The 16,466-nt window shown below is 41.6% G+C and overlaps 1 protein-coding gene across 2 annotated transcripts in view; it reads right to left on the bottom strand.

Moving 5' to 3' along the window:
• The window catches only part of mboat1 (membrane bound O-acyltransferase domain containing 1), an 88,125-nt gene that overhangs the window by 70,526 nt on the left and 1,133 nt on the right, over positions 1–16,466 (bottom strand). For both annotated transcript variants that reach the window (XR_007956373.1, XM_052016318.1), the window contains exon 2: positions 5,406–5,551. Coding sequence is in view for 1 of the 2 variants with exons in the window: in XM_052016318.1 (XP_051872278.1) it covers positions 5,406–5,551 (146 nt within the window). In the remaining variant the exon portion in view is untranslated. The remainder of the gene's footprint in view (positions 1–5,405; positions 5,552–16,466) is intronic.

Consider the following 16,466-nt stretch of genomic DNA (forward strand, 5'->3'; position numbering starts at 1 on the left):
GTTCGCAGAACAAACAGTATACATATTAATAATAAATACTAACAACAAATATAACGACGAGTGCAAAATAGCAGAATGGTGCAAAGACTGCAATCTGAAGTAGTGCAAAAAGTAAACCTAAAGTGACAATAACTGAGGAAGTTAGAGTTAACAGTATGAGAATGTGGCAGCTGCACCGGGAAGCAGGTGTGAAAGAGGTGATTGGTTCAGAGGTTTGATAGCAGTGGGGAAGAAGCTGTTCTTGAGTCTGGATGTCCAGGCTTTCAAGCTCCTGTATCTTCTCCCAGAAGGTAGAGGAGAGAAAAAGGAATGGCTAGGGTGGCAAGCACCCTTGACAATACTGTTAGCATTCTCGTCGCAATGCACTGTGAAGATGGGTTGGATGGAAGGAAGTAATTAGCTTGTGATGGACTGGGCAGGGTTTACCACTCTCTGCAGGTTCCAATGGTCAAGAGCAGAGCAATTGTCATACCAGGCTGAAAGGCAACTTGTCAGGATACTTTCTGCAGCACATCTGTAGAAATTCAAGAGAATCCTGACAGACACACTGAATCTTCTCGGATACCTAAGTATAAATACACTAATGTGCTTTCTTGATCACCACGTGAATGTGAAGGGACCAGGTGAAGTTGGCGGTGGTATTGGTGCCAAGGAACTTGAAGCTGTCAACCATCTCTGCAGCAGCTCCGGCAGAAGACATTGTAGCAACTCACTGCACCGGCATCGAACGGGCTCCCAACATCGCGACGTTGGAGGCCCCGATCCAAGATGGCGCGGGGCACTCCTTCTTCCCCAGCATTGCTAAAGCCTGCGCGCGGGAAGGTTAGGTGACCCGCGCGTGACATCAGCGCGGGAACTGTAGCATGGGAAGTTTTCGGTTACTAAAGGCGCACCGCGCCCCGGTCGGCATTCGACCTCTGATTTCGAAACCAGCGACTCTGTGTCCTCATTTTGTAGTGTGTAGCTAGCCGCCACATTGGTGACTCTGACGGGCCCAAATGTTTTTGGACCCATGATGTCTGCGCAGCAAGAGGTACAGGCAGTAGCCCTTAAACTGCCCACCTTCTGGACCCTCCGGCCCAGTGTCTGGTTCGACCAGGCCGAGGCCCAGTTCCAGGTTCGCCAGATCACCGGGGACAACACCAAGTACTATTACGTGGTGGGTGCCCTCGACCAAGACACCGCTGCCCAGGTCGAGGATTTCATCCAGGCGCCCCCGGATGAGAAGTACGATAAGTTCAAGACCCTCCTTCTCGAGACTTTCGGTCTTTCCTGACGCGAACAAGCCTCCCACCTACTCCACCTTGACGGGTTGGTCGACAGACCCCCCCCCCCCCCCCACGCCCATGAATGAGATGTTGGCCCTGGAAGACGGGCATAAACCCTGCCTGCTGTTTGAGCAGAACTTCCTGGAGCAGTTACCCGACGACATCCACTTGCTCCTGGCGGAAGCTGATTTCAGCGAACCCCGGAAGGTGGCCGCCTGGGCGGATGTCCTCTGGCGGGTGAAAAAGGAGAGCGGGGCGTCCGTCGAGCGTGTTGCCACGCCATGTACCCATGGTGGTACAGCGAGCGTGGCGTGGGGGCAGGCCACTCAAGTCATAGGGTATTTAATTCTGGTTTTCGCGACGGTATTGCCGGTTCTGGGGGGGGGGGGGGGGGGGTTACGTAGCGACTCACCGCACCGGCTCCCGACATCGTCGGAGGCCCCGATCCAAGATGGCGCGGGGCCCTCCTTCTTCCCCAGTGTTGGGCTGGGAAAGCCCGCACACGGGAAGGTCGGGTGACCCGCTCGTGACATCAGCGTGGGAACTGTAGCACAGGAAGTTTTCAGCTGTTAAAGGCGCACAGCGCCCCGGTCAGCATTCTACCTCTGATTTTGAAACCAGCGACTGTGTCTTCATTTCATAGTGTGTAGCTAGCCGCCACAACATCAACATTAAACTATATTATTCAAACTAAAGTCATTACATTAACTTACTATATATAGCACAAGGAAAAGTAACCGTCAAAATCAAAGTTGATCTGAAAATTAAGTTTTCCAAGTTCAAGTCATTGTGTTCATTTTAGAACTCACACAGGGGATGACCACTCACATCCTCTACAACCTCCTCATCCTTCAACTACACAGTCCCTAGCAAGCCAATGCTCTCCAATCCACCATCTCCGGGGTGCATCCAATTCTGGCCTCCTTTCTATCCCTGATTTGTTTTTCACTCAACAACTTAAATTTTGGAATGCTTTCTCCTAACCTCTGGGTACTTTTTCTCTTGTAAAATATTCCTTAAATTTATACTCCTGAGCAAATTTTTTATTATTTCCCAAAATATTCCTGCGTGTCTCAGTGTCAAATGTTGCTTGGCCATAATTCCTGCCTTGCCAAGTTCTCACAACATGAAAGGTGCAGTGTAAGTTCAAGCTGCTGTTGAGGTAATGATATGTAACATGGTAAGGATTGATGTGGAAGTCCTTTGAAAGCTAAACCAAGAAATGGAGACAAAGAAGACATACACTTTTATATACAGTTCTCCTGGTTTCCAAATGTAAACTCCAACAAATCAAAGAGGCTTTTATTAGTAGGCCAAAGGCTACAGAAGTAATCGTTCCACTGCCTGAATGAAGATAAAGAACCTCCCCAGGTTATGACAGGGTTCTCTTCCTGTGAACTGTTTATAACCCGTACAGTTCCCAAGTTGGTAAAGTGGCCATGAACTGAGTGTCCACATGGTAGAAGATGCCTGCAGCCCCACAGCAGCCGGCAAATCTATCCTGCTGGTCTCTGAAATGCTCGTTTACGTGTATAGGTTGTACATAAATCGGGCGTTTGTAGACTTGGCAGGACCTGTAGTATAAACAGTAATCTTGAGGCTTCTTTTCTCTCTCCAAGACCGAGGCTGTAATTTGGCAGATTATCTCCTCCCAGTACTCTGCAGTCAGGCTGGTGGTCCTGGGACATGGTTTCCCACACATTTCCGTGGAAACATCTGAACATGCACTGGTCCATTAACTTGGCTTGTAAATCAGATACCTTAACTTACAGTCCAGAGATTCATTGTTCTCATTGAATGGCAGTACAGGCTTGAGGGTCTAAATGGCCTATTCCAGCTTCTCTTTCCTAAGTTCTTGTACGACGACTTTCAACTCAGGAGCGTCTCTGTCTCCTGCACTGTAAACATACTGTTAATGAGGATACTAATTGTGGCTGGGATCGCTATGACATGCAAGATCATGATGAGCGTCAGAACAACTGAGCAGGTACCTACAGGGTCAGAGATGGCGTGGAAAACCTAAACTGCCTCCATTCACATTGGCAAAGCAAGATCCAGCACGATTGCAAAGGGTATGTCACCACGGCAAGAGGCAAACCGTGCTGGACCTTTCAGTCGACTTACCTCTAAAATGTATTCACCACTGGAAAGAAATATGGTTTTAATGGACCCAACAGAGAGAGAAAACATCATCAAGCCAAAGCAACTTCTTGAATCTAGCATTGATGTTATATTTGTCTACCTTCCGAAAATCACACAAGTTAAAATAAAATACATTACAAAAATATTAATAGTTGATAACAGAATGAAGATCCATCTTCTTGCAAAATTTAGTAAAGAGCTTCATCTCCTGGGCTGGAAGAAAGCTCTCTACTTGCTTGGAATGTAATGAAGTGCTGGAGTAGCTGCATTCACATTAGAACCATTTGAAGCCTTTCTATCCCTTCCAGACAAACTACTTCCATACTCAGGGTTTTCAGTTATTTCCTGCTCACCTCCACGTTGGCGAAAATAGAATTCAAGCCTGTATCTTCTCCTCTTCTTGCAAAATTCAGTAAAGAGTTTCAATTCAACCAAGCATCAAGAATGTATTAAAGGGAACTACAAATTCTGCAGGTTTTTGCTGGAAAGGCATAACCTCGACTTGGCAATTACTGACAATAACATAATTAAAACCAGAAACTCTTCTGTGAGAAATCTTTGGCTCATTTTGCAGAGTTACCAAGAGTAGCACTTAACAAAAAGCTAGTGTTCAATATGCCTTGCAGAAAACCATCTGGTAAATAGCTCCGTTAGATCACTCCAAGCAAGAACCTGTACATCAGCTTGGCTACTACAGATCATATCTGCTTCCTCAAGCCATGCATCAATAGTAAACTTTGATAATTGCTCTGGCAATACCACAATCCTTTTCTCTCCTAAACTTGATAAACTTCGGCATCAAATGCCAGAAGCTAGGAAGATGTTTGTAAGCAAGCTATTGTTGTGTATGGATCCAAGATTATGGTACAAAGAAACAGCATATTTGGGAGCTGTGGGTCCTCTTGAATCTTTAAATCTTTATTAAATTCATTCTTAAAATGCTATACATTCTTAAAATACTCTGTTTACAACAAATTAATTCATTCAGTTTGTATATAATTACGTGTGGTAATACGAACCACATTTCAGGTTAAGTTGCTGGAAGAACATTTTTATAACCTCTCTTTATGGTCTTATTTCTAATCTGAATTATTCCTAAATTTCTGATTGCTTCAAATAATTAGTATAGATTCCAATATGCTGGAACTTTCACACCAAGAAACTCATTCCCAAATCTATCAACAAGATAGATTTATACTCTCCACATGTCTGGCGAATGTCTGCAACTGCTTGCATTTAGAATGACTTTAACATAGGAAGAGAGCTTGAGGTGATGTAAATAGTGCAGTTAGCGCCAAAGGAAGAGATAAAACGAAAGGTGACTAAAAACTAGATTAACAAGGCACTAAAGGAAGACAGTGAAATGGAGACACACAGAAGTGCAGGATGGGAATTCCAGAACTCAGAGCCAGGACAGATTAACATGCAGCTGTCAACTGCAGGACTAATGAAAGATAGAAAGATAAGACTTCAGAGCCAGACCAACACAATTCTCCAGTAGCAATAGGATTGGAAGATTACACAGGCATTAACATGTGAGACCACCTGAAGGCTGTGTCTTTGACATTAAAGCGTAATCTAGGTACTGTGCCAAAGCCCCTAGAGTGAGACTTAAACTCACAACTATCTGACAATAAGACTAAAATGCCATTACTGAACCAGGCTTAACATTTAATATTGAGTTTTTTTCCACATATCAATATATTTCTTCAAAAATAGTAACAAGAGGTTAATCATAATCATCACAAAGTATTCTGTCCATTAATTTTCCATTTAACTCACACTTTCAGTTACTGATCACCAGCCTACATAACTAGGGATTAATTGGCACTTCTCATATTCAAACATTTTGATCGAATTAGAAACATTACCAGTGCTCAAGAGCAACAATACTTTGTGTGCCAATTGCATTTGGAATTTCATTCATAATAGTATAGTGGTAGGGGAAAGATTGCGAATAACAGCATAAATAAAGCTATTGCCATTCTTACTTACCATCCAAAGCAGAAGATAGCAAAATATATACCAATCATTGTAACGACCACATGACGTACAACAGTACCCGCTCTACCAGGACTGAGATAAAGACGGAACCAGAAGGCAGCAAACAGGGCAAACAATTGACAGACTGTAAAATTCACCTGCAAAACAAAGTAAGAAACAGCTTAAGCAAACAGTGATCAGATTTTTATTCTAGTTCCATCTGTTGCAATCTTTTCTGATCAGTAATTTAAGTCTTAGGCAGGGGATTATTAGAAACCCATGTCTGAACTGAATGATGCAAACTCTGCTGACAAAAGCTGCTATTCATTTCCTGTTCTCTCACAAAATTATCCCAGTTAATGATTCACTCAGGATTTGCAAATCCTTCAGAGCATTGGTTTTTGACATCCAGGAGTTATTCATGGAAAGAGCTGTTGTTTATTTTCAGGAACTTATGTGTATTACCAAGGAGTCAGGATTGAGGCTAATGTTCAGGGGGCTAGGGGTGGGAGGGGCTGAGGATCGCAGTTGTGGGTCAGGGATGACTAAGGGATTTGTTGCTGAGTGGACTGAGGAGATTGGGAGTGGTGGTCAGGACTTTGGCAGCAACAGCTAAGGATGAGATTGGTATAGTGGAGGACTGGCGGGAGTGCTAGAACAGTTAAACATTAAGGAAGGGACTTACCTGTATAAACAGGACCAAGTCCGTTCCTTACCCATCTAGCATTGCATGAGAAGAGTTAGTTGTCTCAGCAGTGCCCATAAATGATTCTCAGGGTAAAACAGTTCAGGTTTTCTCCATAACTCTCCAAAACAAGTGTTGCACGAGGAGCGATGCAGAAGTTGTAACAAGTGCACAAGGATAATACATTCTGGTGAGTGCCCTGTGTATTTTGCAGAGTGCCATGGAATTACCTAGAAATAGTAATTTTCAATTGCACTCTGGGGAAAAAAGATTGATTTTCAATAGCATAATGCTGGGGTAAAAAAAATATTGTTATGTAATGGAATTTCTAGCCAAATATCTTTAACTCATCAAGCTTTAATAGTAAAGAAGCAATGCCACGTTTGCTTTTACAACAAGACAGCATTTTACAACAATGTTTAGTCCAATTTTCTGCTCCACATATGCCTCGTCTCCTCCTACATTAGCTCACCCTAATAATACCTTCCAAGTCTTGCATCCTCGTGTAATTATATAGATTCTCCTTGAATGCAGTTATGTTATGTGTCTCAAATACCCACATCTGGGAGCATTTTCTGCAGTCTCATCACCATCTAAGTAAAGAAGTTTCTGCAGCATTCCTAACTATAATTATTTGAGACAATGTCATATTTCTGTTTTATCCAATCCAAGTTTGTTTTCTTTATCAAATACCTGCAACTTATCTATCTTAAATGCCTTAATGCCGTTCTGGTCTCCTTGACCAAAGTCACATTCCTCTTGAATTTTTCCCTGGTAAAAACTAAAGGAAACTTCAACACTTCTACCAATTCACTGTCCCTCTTTTAGTGTTCCTATCATATATTTTTATATTCTTGGATAACTTATTTTGCAAAAGCTTTTTACTTGCTTATTTTTTTTTGACAATCTCCAACCTGTACACTTGTTTCTGTCACTTCCTCAGGTGAAAAATAGCATCTATTCATTCATGCCAGTTTAAAGATAACTAATTCATTAACTTTGTTGTATTAGTGCTAAGAGAGAATTAAATTTGCCTATATTAATTAAAGTAAACTAAACTAATTGTTTTTATATTATGCTAGGATTGGAAGGTATATTAGTAGGGTGAGCAATGCAGAAGTTGTTACAAAGGCACAAGGATGACTCACTTTGCCCTGTGCATTTACCAGGGTGCCATGGAATTAACAAGTTGCACTGGAGTTTTGAGCTTTTACAATAGAAATGGAAGTACCCAGTGGAGTGAATCTCAATGCTGCTCTGGTTAGTTTGGTTAACCAAATTTGTATTTTCTAAGTTTGACAGCGATATTGTCACTTGTTCTTAAATGTACTGACCACTGGAGGCAGAGACAACAGCATGAAAATACAAGTGCAGTGGCTAATCCTGGCTCCTTTACTGAAAAGGACTGCACAGTTTACAATAACCATCAATACAAACAAAATCAGTGTCATCCATCTCTTCTTGAAGCCTCCCAGGAAAAGGCTGAATTTTAAAATCAAAGTGTCCCAGGAACAACTTTCAAAATGAATTCCTTGCTTTGGCACAACAAAACCAGGGAGGGCAGAAAAAAAAGATAGCAGAGTTTACTATTTGCAGGCCCACATCAACTTGTTCCAAGGTCAACTGTACAAACTAGGAGGTGGGGATTTAAATGTGCCAAAATGACTGTGCATAAAACCCAATGTCGACCTGCTACTCACCCACTTAGCTGTGTTTAGGAAACCCCTCTGGACAGGCAGGTTGACCGATCGCAACATGGCATTGCTCACCAGAAGTGATATTAACAGGAGTTTAGTATTTAGTCAACGTGTGTGGGCTTGCAGAGCTCCATGGAGTGCACCGATGAAACCAGAGGGCAAGCACAGTTACACTGGATATGGTCCAAAGGCTTTATAGGCAAATTCAGCAATTAAAAACTACAGCCTCACAGCTGCTTGAGTGACTGTGAAAGATCTCCTTTACAGCTGCATTTGGAAGCCATGCAGCAAACTTTAGTTAAATTCAAGCATGAAGTGAAAATTTTGCTGTTTGCTTTCCAAATTTTGGAGGTTAACTCCATTTTGCAGCTCTCCATGGCCACACCACTATGGGTTCTGTTTGTGTGTTAAAGTGCGGCCTAGAAGAGCAGACCGAACAGCAAGGACCTCAGGAACAGCATCAAGCAAGCTGCTTCTCGGCACCTGAGGGAGAGGGGTCAGCAGGGAGGTCCTGTTGGCAGGCAGCCATAATCAGTGTATTGGTATGGGCTGAATTTGCTTCAAGTTCAAAAACTAGGGACGTAGATTTCAAGTAACTGGTGGGATTAGACAAATGATGAGGAACATTCTCAGTTCCACCAAAGTGCAGAGGGTCTTGAACTCTCTGTCTGGGAGGATGGCAGAGTGTCAAAAAATTTTTGGGTGAGTACCTGAAGAGTGGTGGCCCGCACGGCTCCAGACCAGATGCTCAATGTGGATAAGGTTGAGCAGCTCTTTTTCACCTAGCACTAGCAGAACAGGCCAAAAAGCCTCTTTCTGTGTCATTAATTTTCTACGACGCTATTCCTACAATCTTCCTCCGAGCACAAATGTCCAAGGAGGCTCCGGTGTTGAGTCAGGCCATGATATGGCATGCTGCATACTAGAAACAAAATCTTTCTGTGCGCATGCACAGGATTCCTAGAAGCTAACATGATGCCTTAATCCTATGGGAATCCGTCCCTGATCCCTTCCCATCTCAAAGTAGACTTGCCAGCTGCCACTATACAAGAGAGATTCCCCTTAAAATATGGTCGATGACGTGTAAAGCAACGCTAGAGCAATACAATCAATTTCCACTCTTCCCTCCTCCATCCACCTATCACCCTTCCTCACCTGGACCACCCATCACTTGCAGCTTTTGCTCTACCCCTTCACCTTTTTATACCAGCTATCTCCCCTCTATCTTTCAGTCCAGATGAAGGGTCTCAATCCAAAACATCCACTGTCCATTTCCCTCCACAGATGCTGCCTGATCTGCTGAGATCCTCCAGCTTCTTGTTTGTTGCTCCACAATCAAAGACAATCCCAGTGAGCAAGCCATCAATACATTAACATTACACTTCAAAGGCCTGGATAGATCTGGAAACACCAGAAAGAATGTCAGAAGGCTGTTGCAACTAACATAACACTGTGCAGCCCCTAAAAGTTAGGGAGAACAGAAGCACTTCAGCTGAAGAGAAGCAAAGAAATGTAGGCAATGCAAGAGAAGCCATTATCTCCAAGGCTACCTTCTTTGCAGATGCAACAGAGTAATCAACTGAAGGCTCCCTGTGGCTCTCTACTTTTCTTTTCCAATGTTCTGTATTCTCATTTCCTGCAGGGAGGGAAAGACGCTTTGGAATGCAAGTTACAGCAGGTGTTGAATTAATGATTGGAAAATATTTGTTAATGCTGACTATAAGGGAGAGGCTGCATATCAGTAGCATCTAGACACTTAGGAATGTAACGAGCTGCACAGGTACAGAGGCTGTGTGCCAGGAAATCTGGTATTTGTATTGCTTGCGTATTGTAAGTGAAGGTGAGCAGACCTAGGGGCTGAAGCACTACACATCAGAACACAGGTGAACGTGCCACTTGCCTTGACTTGAAGGGATCGTTGAAGTTCTCCCAGCACTGAATCCAAAACTGATCACCTCAATCCTGTTGCTCACTTTTGAGACAACCCCCTATCAGTAGGGAATATGATGTGCAGCAGGTAGTCACAACAGTTCCCCTGACATCATCTCTGACGATGACATCCAGCAAAGAAGCACTGAACCATGGGACAGCCGTGATATGACTTCTGTCCAATTTTTATCCTTAGTTGTGCAGACAACTTTAGAATCGAGCAGATATCCTGACTGAAACAATCTTAAATAACAGAGTGAAAACTGAATCATCCATCTCATCACCACACCCATTCGGTTTAATTGGTTGCAAACACATTGCTGTTGCATTAAAGCAGTGGCAAAGATGCTACAGACTTGGCATGAAAGTTAACTCAATCTGCTCCTTTTGTCTTAAAGAAAATCAGACTACAATTGAAAAACAGTACTTATAATTCCTTCTACAATTGGAATTTATAGGACATGACACTGATACAGTGGAGATGCATCAGTCCTTCAATACACATTTGAAAACTGCTTCAGTGTGGCCTTAATTTGTGGTCAATAGCAAAGCAGAAATCCTTCCCACTGACTTTGAAAAAGTTTCCTGACAAAAATTTAGCAGCCTCTGTAGTGAGAACTTCCCCTTCTCAGGTATCTGCTGTTGTCAGATGTCAGTTCAATGGGATCTCTGAAACCCTATAGCTGTAAAGTCATCAGTCTGTCTGAGTAGCACTCACATTCAGAATCTCCACCTTAAACAAACCAAATATGAAAAACCAATATTGCTATCAGTTTCAAGGTGGCATGATGAAGAACACCTCAGAACACATGACCACCACAAAACCTAGACCAGCCTTTTTAAACAAAGGAGAGAAAATTTATGAATTCACGAAAATGTTTTTGACATTAATAGAAATAGCCAAACATACCTTTTTACTTTAAAGTGATACACTAACAATTATGTAAACCCAAGCAACAAAGAGAAATGAAAATAGTAAATGCTGCAAAAGACTAGTACGGGGACATCCCAGACAGTACCAAGGAACCCAAGTGTAGGCAAAGAAGAAATCAGTAAGAATAGAAAAAAATGCCATGCGTGTTGTTCTGACTGTCATTTTTTAATCTCCTTTTCTCTCACACCACTACCAAATAACAGTGCTCTAATTTCACTTTTTCTGTTCCAATATAGACTGTCTCATTATTTAAAATCATTTTGATCCCAAACGTTTTAATTATTCCAGCGGTCTTCAAAAGTGCCAACCAATTCATTTCTGGCAGAAAAACTGACATTAAAAGAATATGTGGATTCTGAACACTATTTACTGGTGGCACTCTCTCCCAAGAAGCAGAATAATGTGGGTTCAAGCCCCTAATCTAGTGCTTCTGTCTTCAAATGAGGCATTAAATCAAGGTCATGTTCGTCCTCTCAAATAAAAGATCTTGTGGCTATGTGGGAATATGAGTTTAAGTATTCCATTAGTGCTCTGGCCACATTTAACGTAATTATTACCAACATTACTGAAAAAAGTCACTTGTTGTGGATGCATGCTATGCACAAAATCATTGCTTTATAATGGTATCTATACATAAAAACTACATCGTTTACTATACAGCACTCTTGTACTAAATTTAGCATTCACAAAATTTGGTCTCTTCTACATTGCAGAGCTAATGCAGATTGGGTGACAGCTTTATGTAGAGCCTGCATTCAGTTCACAAGGGTGACTCCAAGCTTCCTGCTGCCTGCCACTTTAATTCTCCGTCCCACCTGCACTCTGACCTATCTATCCGTGGCATTCCATACTGTTACAGATGTCCAACACAAGCTTGAAGAACAGCACCTCATCTTCTGTGAAGTCACACTGCAGCCTTCCGGATTCAATACTGAATTCTCCAACTTCAGGTAACTCTCTTTCTCTTTTTGTATCAAATCTGGCCATTTCTGTGGTCAGTCACCCATTAGCCCTGCACTTCATGAGATTTTACACTCTTTAGTCTGTAATATTGCTCTCCAACTGTCACTGTTAACATATCAACCACTATTTATCTCCACAGTAACTCTGGCCAACCCCAGTCTCACCCTATCAGGGAGGTTCCCTTTGTCCTTCTTACTTTTCCCTCGACTTTCAATGCAGCTTCAAACAAACTTATTTTACTCTTTCCCAGTTCTGATGATGGGTCTCGACCTGAAACATTAACTCTGTTTCTCTTTCCATAGATGGTGCCTGACCTGGTGAGAGTTTCCCGCATTTTCTGTTTTTGTTTCAGATTTCTAGCATCTGCAGTTTGTTTTATTTCTGAGCACTCTTGGTTGTCTTAAACTTCCACATAAATGCACAGCAATTCACACCAAATATAGGCAACAGAACAAAACCATACCACAATCCCTTGTCCTGCCAGCAGAAGTAGTTTTTACCTGAAACCATCTCACACTTTTTACCAAAATGACAATATTATGCTAATAATCTAATTTTCTGGCTCTGTGCACTGCAGTTTCTTTTACTATAACATCACAGTAAGAGTCACAATCCTTACTTAATATAACTGGAATTTGATGGGCATTGATATTAATTCAACACCACAATATATTTCTCCAAATCCAAAACGAAGAGCACAAGACTATTTTGTGTAAATAAAACCTTGTACAGTCATGGTTGGACCTTCGTCTAATAGCCTGTCTTCTCAGAAATCCCAATTTCAAGCCATTCCATCTTCTTAGTTTTGCTCAATTTCCAATCTTTAAGGTCACAAGGACATCTTGTCATCCTCAGCACCATATTCATTTGGCTTCACTAACTTCCGTGATATATATGATGGGAATATTTTTGAAAACCCCCTAATCTGATTGAGTTTCAGAAGCTAAGCAGAGTTGGGCTTGAGTTAGCACTTGACTGGCATTGTGACTGCAAGGATCTCGACTGAACTGTTCATTTCCCTCCACAGATGCTGCCTGACCCGCTGAATTCCTCCAGCAGTTTGTTTTTTGCTTTTAAGACCAGCTGAGGTAGGGTTTCCAAGAACTGCTCCCGGCTCCTCTTCATCACCGCACAACTAATCCTTGGATGGAGAAGACAGAAAACCTGTAGCGGTTCTGTTCCAGGCTGCTATTTATAAGTCCAGATGGTCTTATCCAGGTGGGCTGTGAAGTTGCACCCACCATTACATTTTAGAGTTTCTAGACATGCAAGTTTTGTTTAGCTTTATGGTTAAGTTCTTTATTTGTTGCTTCCCTCTTGTAGAAGGGGATATTTTTGAGTTTTGGTTGATGACACCAAGATAATACATTTATCTCTTTATTACTTATTTAGAGTAAAGACATTCACACTTCCATCACCATTCCTCATCAATCATTTTGGCTCTAGTTTCAGTCCTATCCATATCAAGAATTACACTGATCATGGCTACCAAAATCTTTTAGATACATCACGGGACTATGTCCTCTCTCCTTGTTATTTTGTGTTTGGCAGAGTTAATCCAACTATCCTTCTCCAAAATCACTTCTCGCATCATACTGTCCCAATTTGGCAATGCATCTGGTGCAACTTCTTTTCTACTAATTTGCCTAAAAAGATCTCATGTTTCCATCTCAGGTCTTCTCCTATACTCGATGTGTTCTGATCCAATAGCAGCTTCTCTCTAGAGTCAGTTTCACACAAACACCAGCTACACACACCTTTAATTCTCCACCAGAAGTCTCAACTTCAGCAATCCAAAATCTCAGGTCTCTGAGACTGTTAAACAATAAGAATGTGCCAAATCAGCTTCCAATCCAACATTAGCAGTAAAAACAAAACTATTCAAACACCAAGGATTCTGCACCCAGCCCCATGATTAAGATTTCCTTTGCAACTGGCAACATTGCGAAAGTTTATGATATATTTGACATTTCGGCACAGGGCAACCACACTTCTCAGAACTAGCAATATTTTGCATGCGGTTTTTCATGGGTTTTCTGATTATGTCCAAAACAGATAGGCAACAGATTTGCAGTTTCAATTAAAATGACCCAATTGGGGAGATGCTTCCAACGATGGACTGTAACCTTCCGGAAGATTATGGAAATTCAGACTGCTTCAGCCCATCACTGCAACACATTCTTGATTTTGCTATAAAGGTACATCTGTATTTAGTTCTTTTTTTAAAAAGGCTCAGTCAAATATTGTCCTGATAAAATTAGTGGAGATAAACTATTACATGAAGCTATCTGTGTTGCTAAGATATAGTTAAGAAATCACTTATTTAAAGATTTAGAGGACTACCATTGGGATCTGGCATAGAAGGAGTTACAAATTGAGATGTGAATTCCCTCTCTACAAGTTTGTTCTGGTTTTACCATTGTTGACCAAGCCACCATAAAAGGTTGAGAAAGTTTGAAATAAAGTTACTTCTGGCAGTTATTGAATTTCCATGCTGATGGAAAGCAAACACCGAGCTGTGAGCTGGCCCCACCCACAATACTGGTCATCGTTCTGGTTAAAATTAAACACCATGAAGTTGCTGCCAATGATGTACATTGATGGACCTTGGAGGAGGCTCTTCTTCAAATTAATTTCATTCCTTTGAAGTGGTTTTAAATATTAAAGAATGTATTTAATAATATAAATGAAACTAGTAAATATTTGAATCAGTTTGAGCTTTTCTATGATTTAAAATATTATTTGGGTGATTGGAGAGACATTCCCACTAAAAAATCCTTATGTGACAAAAATCACTCTCAGCTATTTTCATAAAACAGCACTTCTTCATCACAAATGATACCTGGATTGCAAATAGTGCTTAAAAAGGAAAATGTACTCCATTATTTCTTTGGGGTTAAGGAGAAGTAGAAGTCATTCACACATAAGCGTCATTGCTTCTGGACGGAGCAAGAATGGAAATAAATGGGAGATGTAGAAGCTGGGCCCCAGAGGGTTGAAACTGTAAATAGGGCTTTGAACAGGCAATCTTACTGGAGTTGAATTACACTGTACTATCCTGCTGATAAATATGATGTTTGAAGTTGAGGTTGACATCAGAGAACCAACCATGGTCATTCTGAATGTTGACAGATGGAATTTAATCCTAACAAAGTGCAAGGTGATGAATTTTGGAAGACAAGTAAGGGTAGGAAATATACACTAAATGACAGGGCGCTAAGGAATTTTGATGAACAGAGGGATCCTGGAGTTCAAGTCCATAGTTCCCCTAAAGTGGCAATACAGGTAGAAAGGGTGGTGAAGGATGCATATGGCAAGCTTACTTCATAGATAGGGGCATGGAATACAAAAGTCACAAGGTTATGTTGCAACTTTACAAAACATTGGTTAGTCTGCACTTAGAGCATTGTGTGCAGTTCAGGTTACCACACTACAGGAAAGATATGGTTGTGCTAGAGAGAGTGCAGAGGAGATTCACCAGGATGATGCCTGGATTAGAGGATTTTAGTTTGAGGAGAGATTGGACAGGCTGGGCTTACTTTCCCAGGCCCCAAAGGAGACTGAGGGGTGGTCTGATATAAAATTGTAAGAGACAGGATAGGGTAGATAATCATAATCTTTTTTCACCATGATAGGGATATCAAAACAAAGGGGCATAGGTTTAAGATAAGAGAAAGAAATTTTAAAGGGAATTTGAGGGGAAAGTTTTTTTTTGTTTCACACAGAGTAGTTGGTATCTGAAACTCACTGCCAGAGGAGCTAGTGAAGTCAGAGATAATCACTATGTTTAAGAGACATTTAGATAGGCAGTTAAACAGACAAGGCACAGAAGGATATAGACCTAATGAGGGCAAATGGGATTAGTGTAGATGGGCGAAAAGGTCGGCATGGACGTGGTGAGCTGAAGAGCCCGTTTCTTTGCTGCACAACTCTACGACTCTTTGACTATAATTCAAGGACAGTTACTCTCACCTGCTCTTTGAAATCCATTTGAAGGCTGCATTAAAGTTTGCAACAGGTCATCAGTCAGTGCTACTTGACAGCACTGTCATTGATAGCTTCCATCACTTCGCTGGTGATTAAACAATCATGGGATAATAACTGGTTAAATTGGATTCATCCTTGTTTTTGTGGTAGATTTGAGTATTGGGCAATACTTGAACAACTTGGTCGGAAGTCCGACTAGTACCCGAGTACAACTGTTCAGCAAAACTTTACTACATCCAGTATGTTGAGCACCTTCTTGTGGAGCAAATCAGATTGACTGGGGACTGACTTCTGTGATGGTGGGGCCTTAGAGGGAGGATGAAGTGGTTCAACCACTCAGCAATTGTGGCTGAAGATGGCTGTGTGTGCTTCAAATTTTTACTTCACACACACAGCTGTGTCCTGCCATCGTCAATAATGGGGCTGTTGGTAGATCTACCTCCTCCCATTAGTTGTTTAGCTATCTGTGACTATGATTAAATGCCCCATAACTTCAGAGTTTTGATCTGATCCACTGATTGTGGGATTACTTAGCTGTCAATGACATGCTGCTTCCACTATTTGTCACACATATCACCTCACGTTCTGGTTTCGCCAGGTTGACACCTAATCTTTAGGTACCGCTTCTGACACACCCATCCATGCAGATCAATGAACTAGTGTTACTACTCTTATGGAGGGAAGAAATATACTGGGCCATGAGACTGCAAATTGTGGTGAAACACAAAACATACTGAATGAATATTTTATATTCAAAAATGTTGTATTTTCACTATTTTTCTTGCTATCCAGTTATTGCCCGGAAATTCACCTGCAAATAGTTTTCCTTTGAACAGAATTAGCCCTGCTGTGCCCCAAGTAACCCCCCCCCCCCAAAT

Source organism: Pristis pectinata, chromosome 5 (assembly GCF_009764475.1).
Source record: "Pristis pectinata isolate sPriPec2 chromosome 5, sPriPec2.1.pri, whole genome shotgun sequence".
NCBI classification, from domain to species: domain Eukaryota; kingdom Metazoa; phylum Chordata; class Chondrichthyes; order Rhinopristiformes; family Pristidae; genus Pristis; species Pristis pectinata.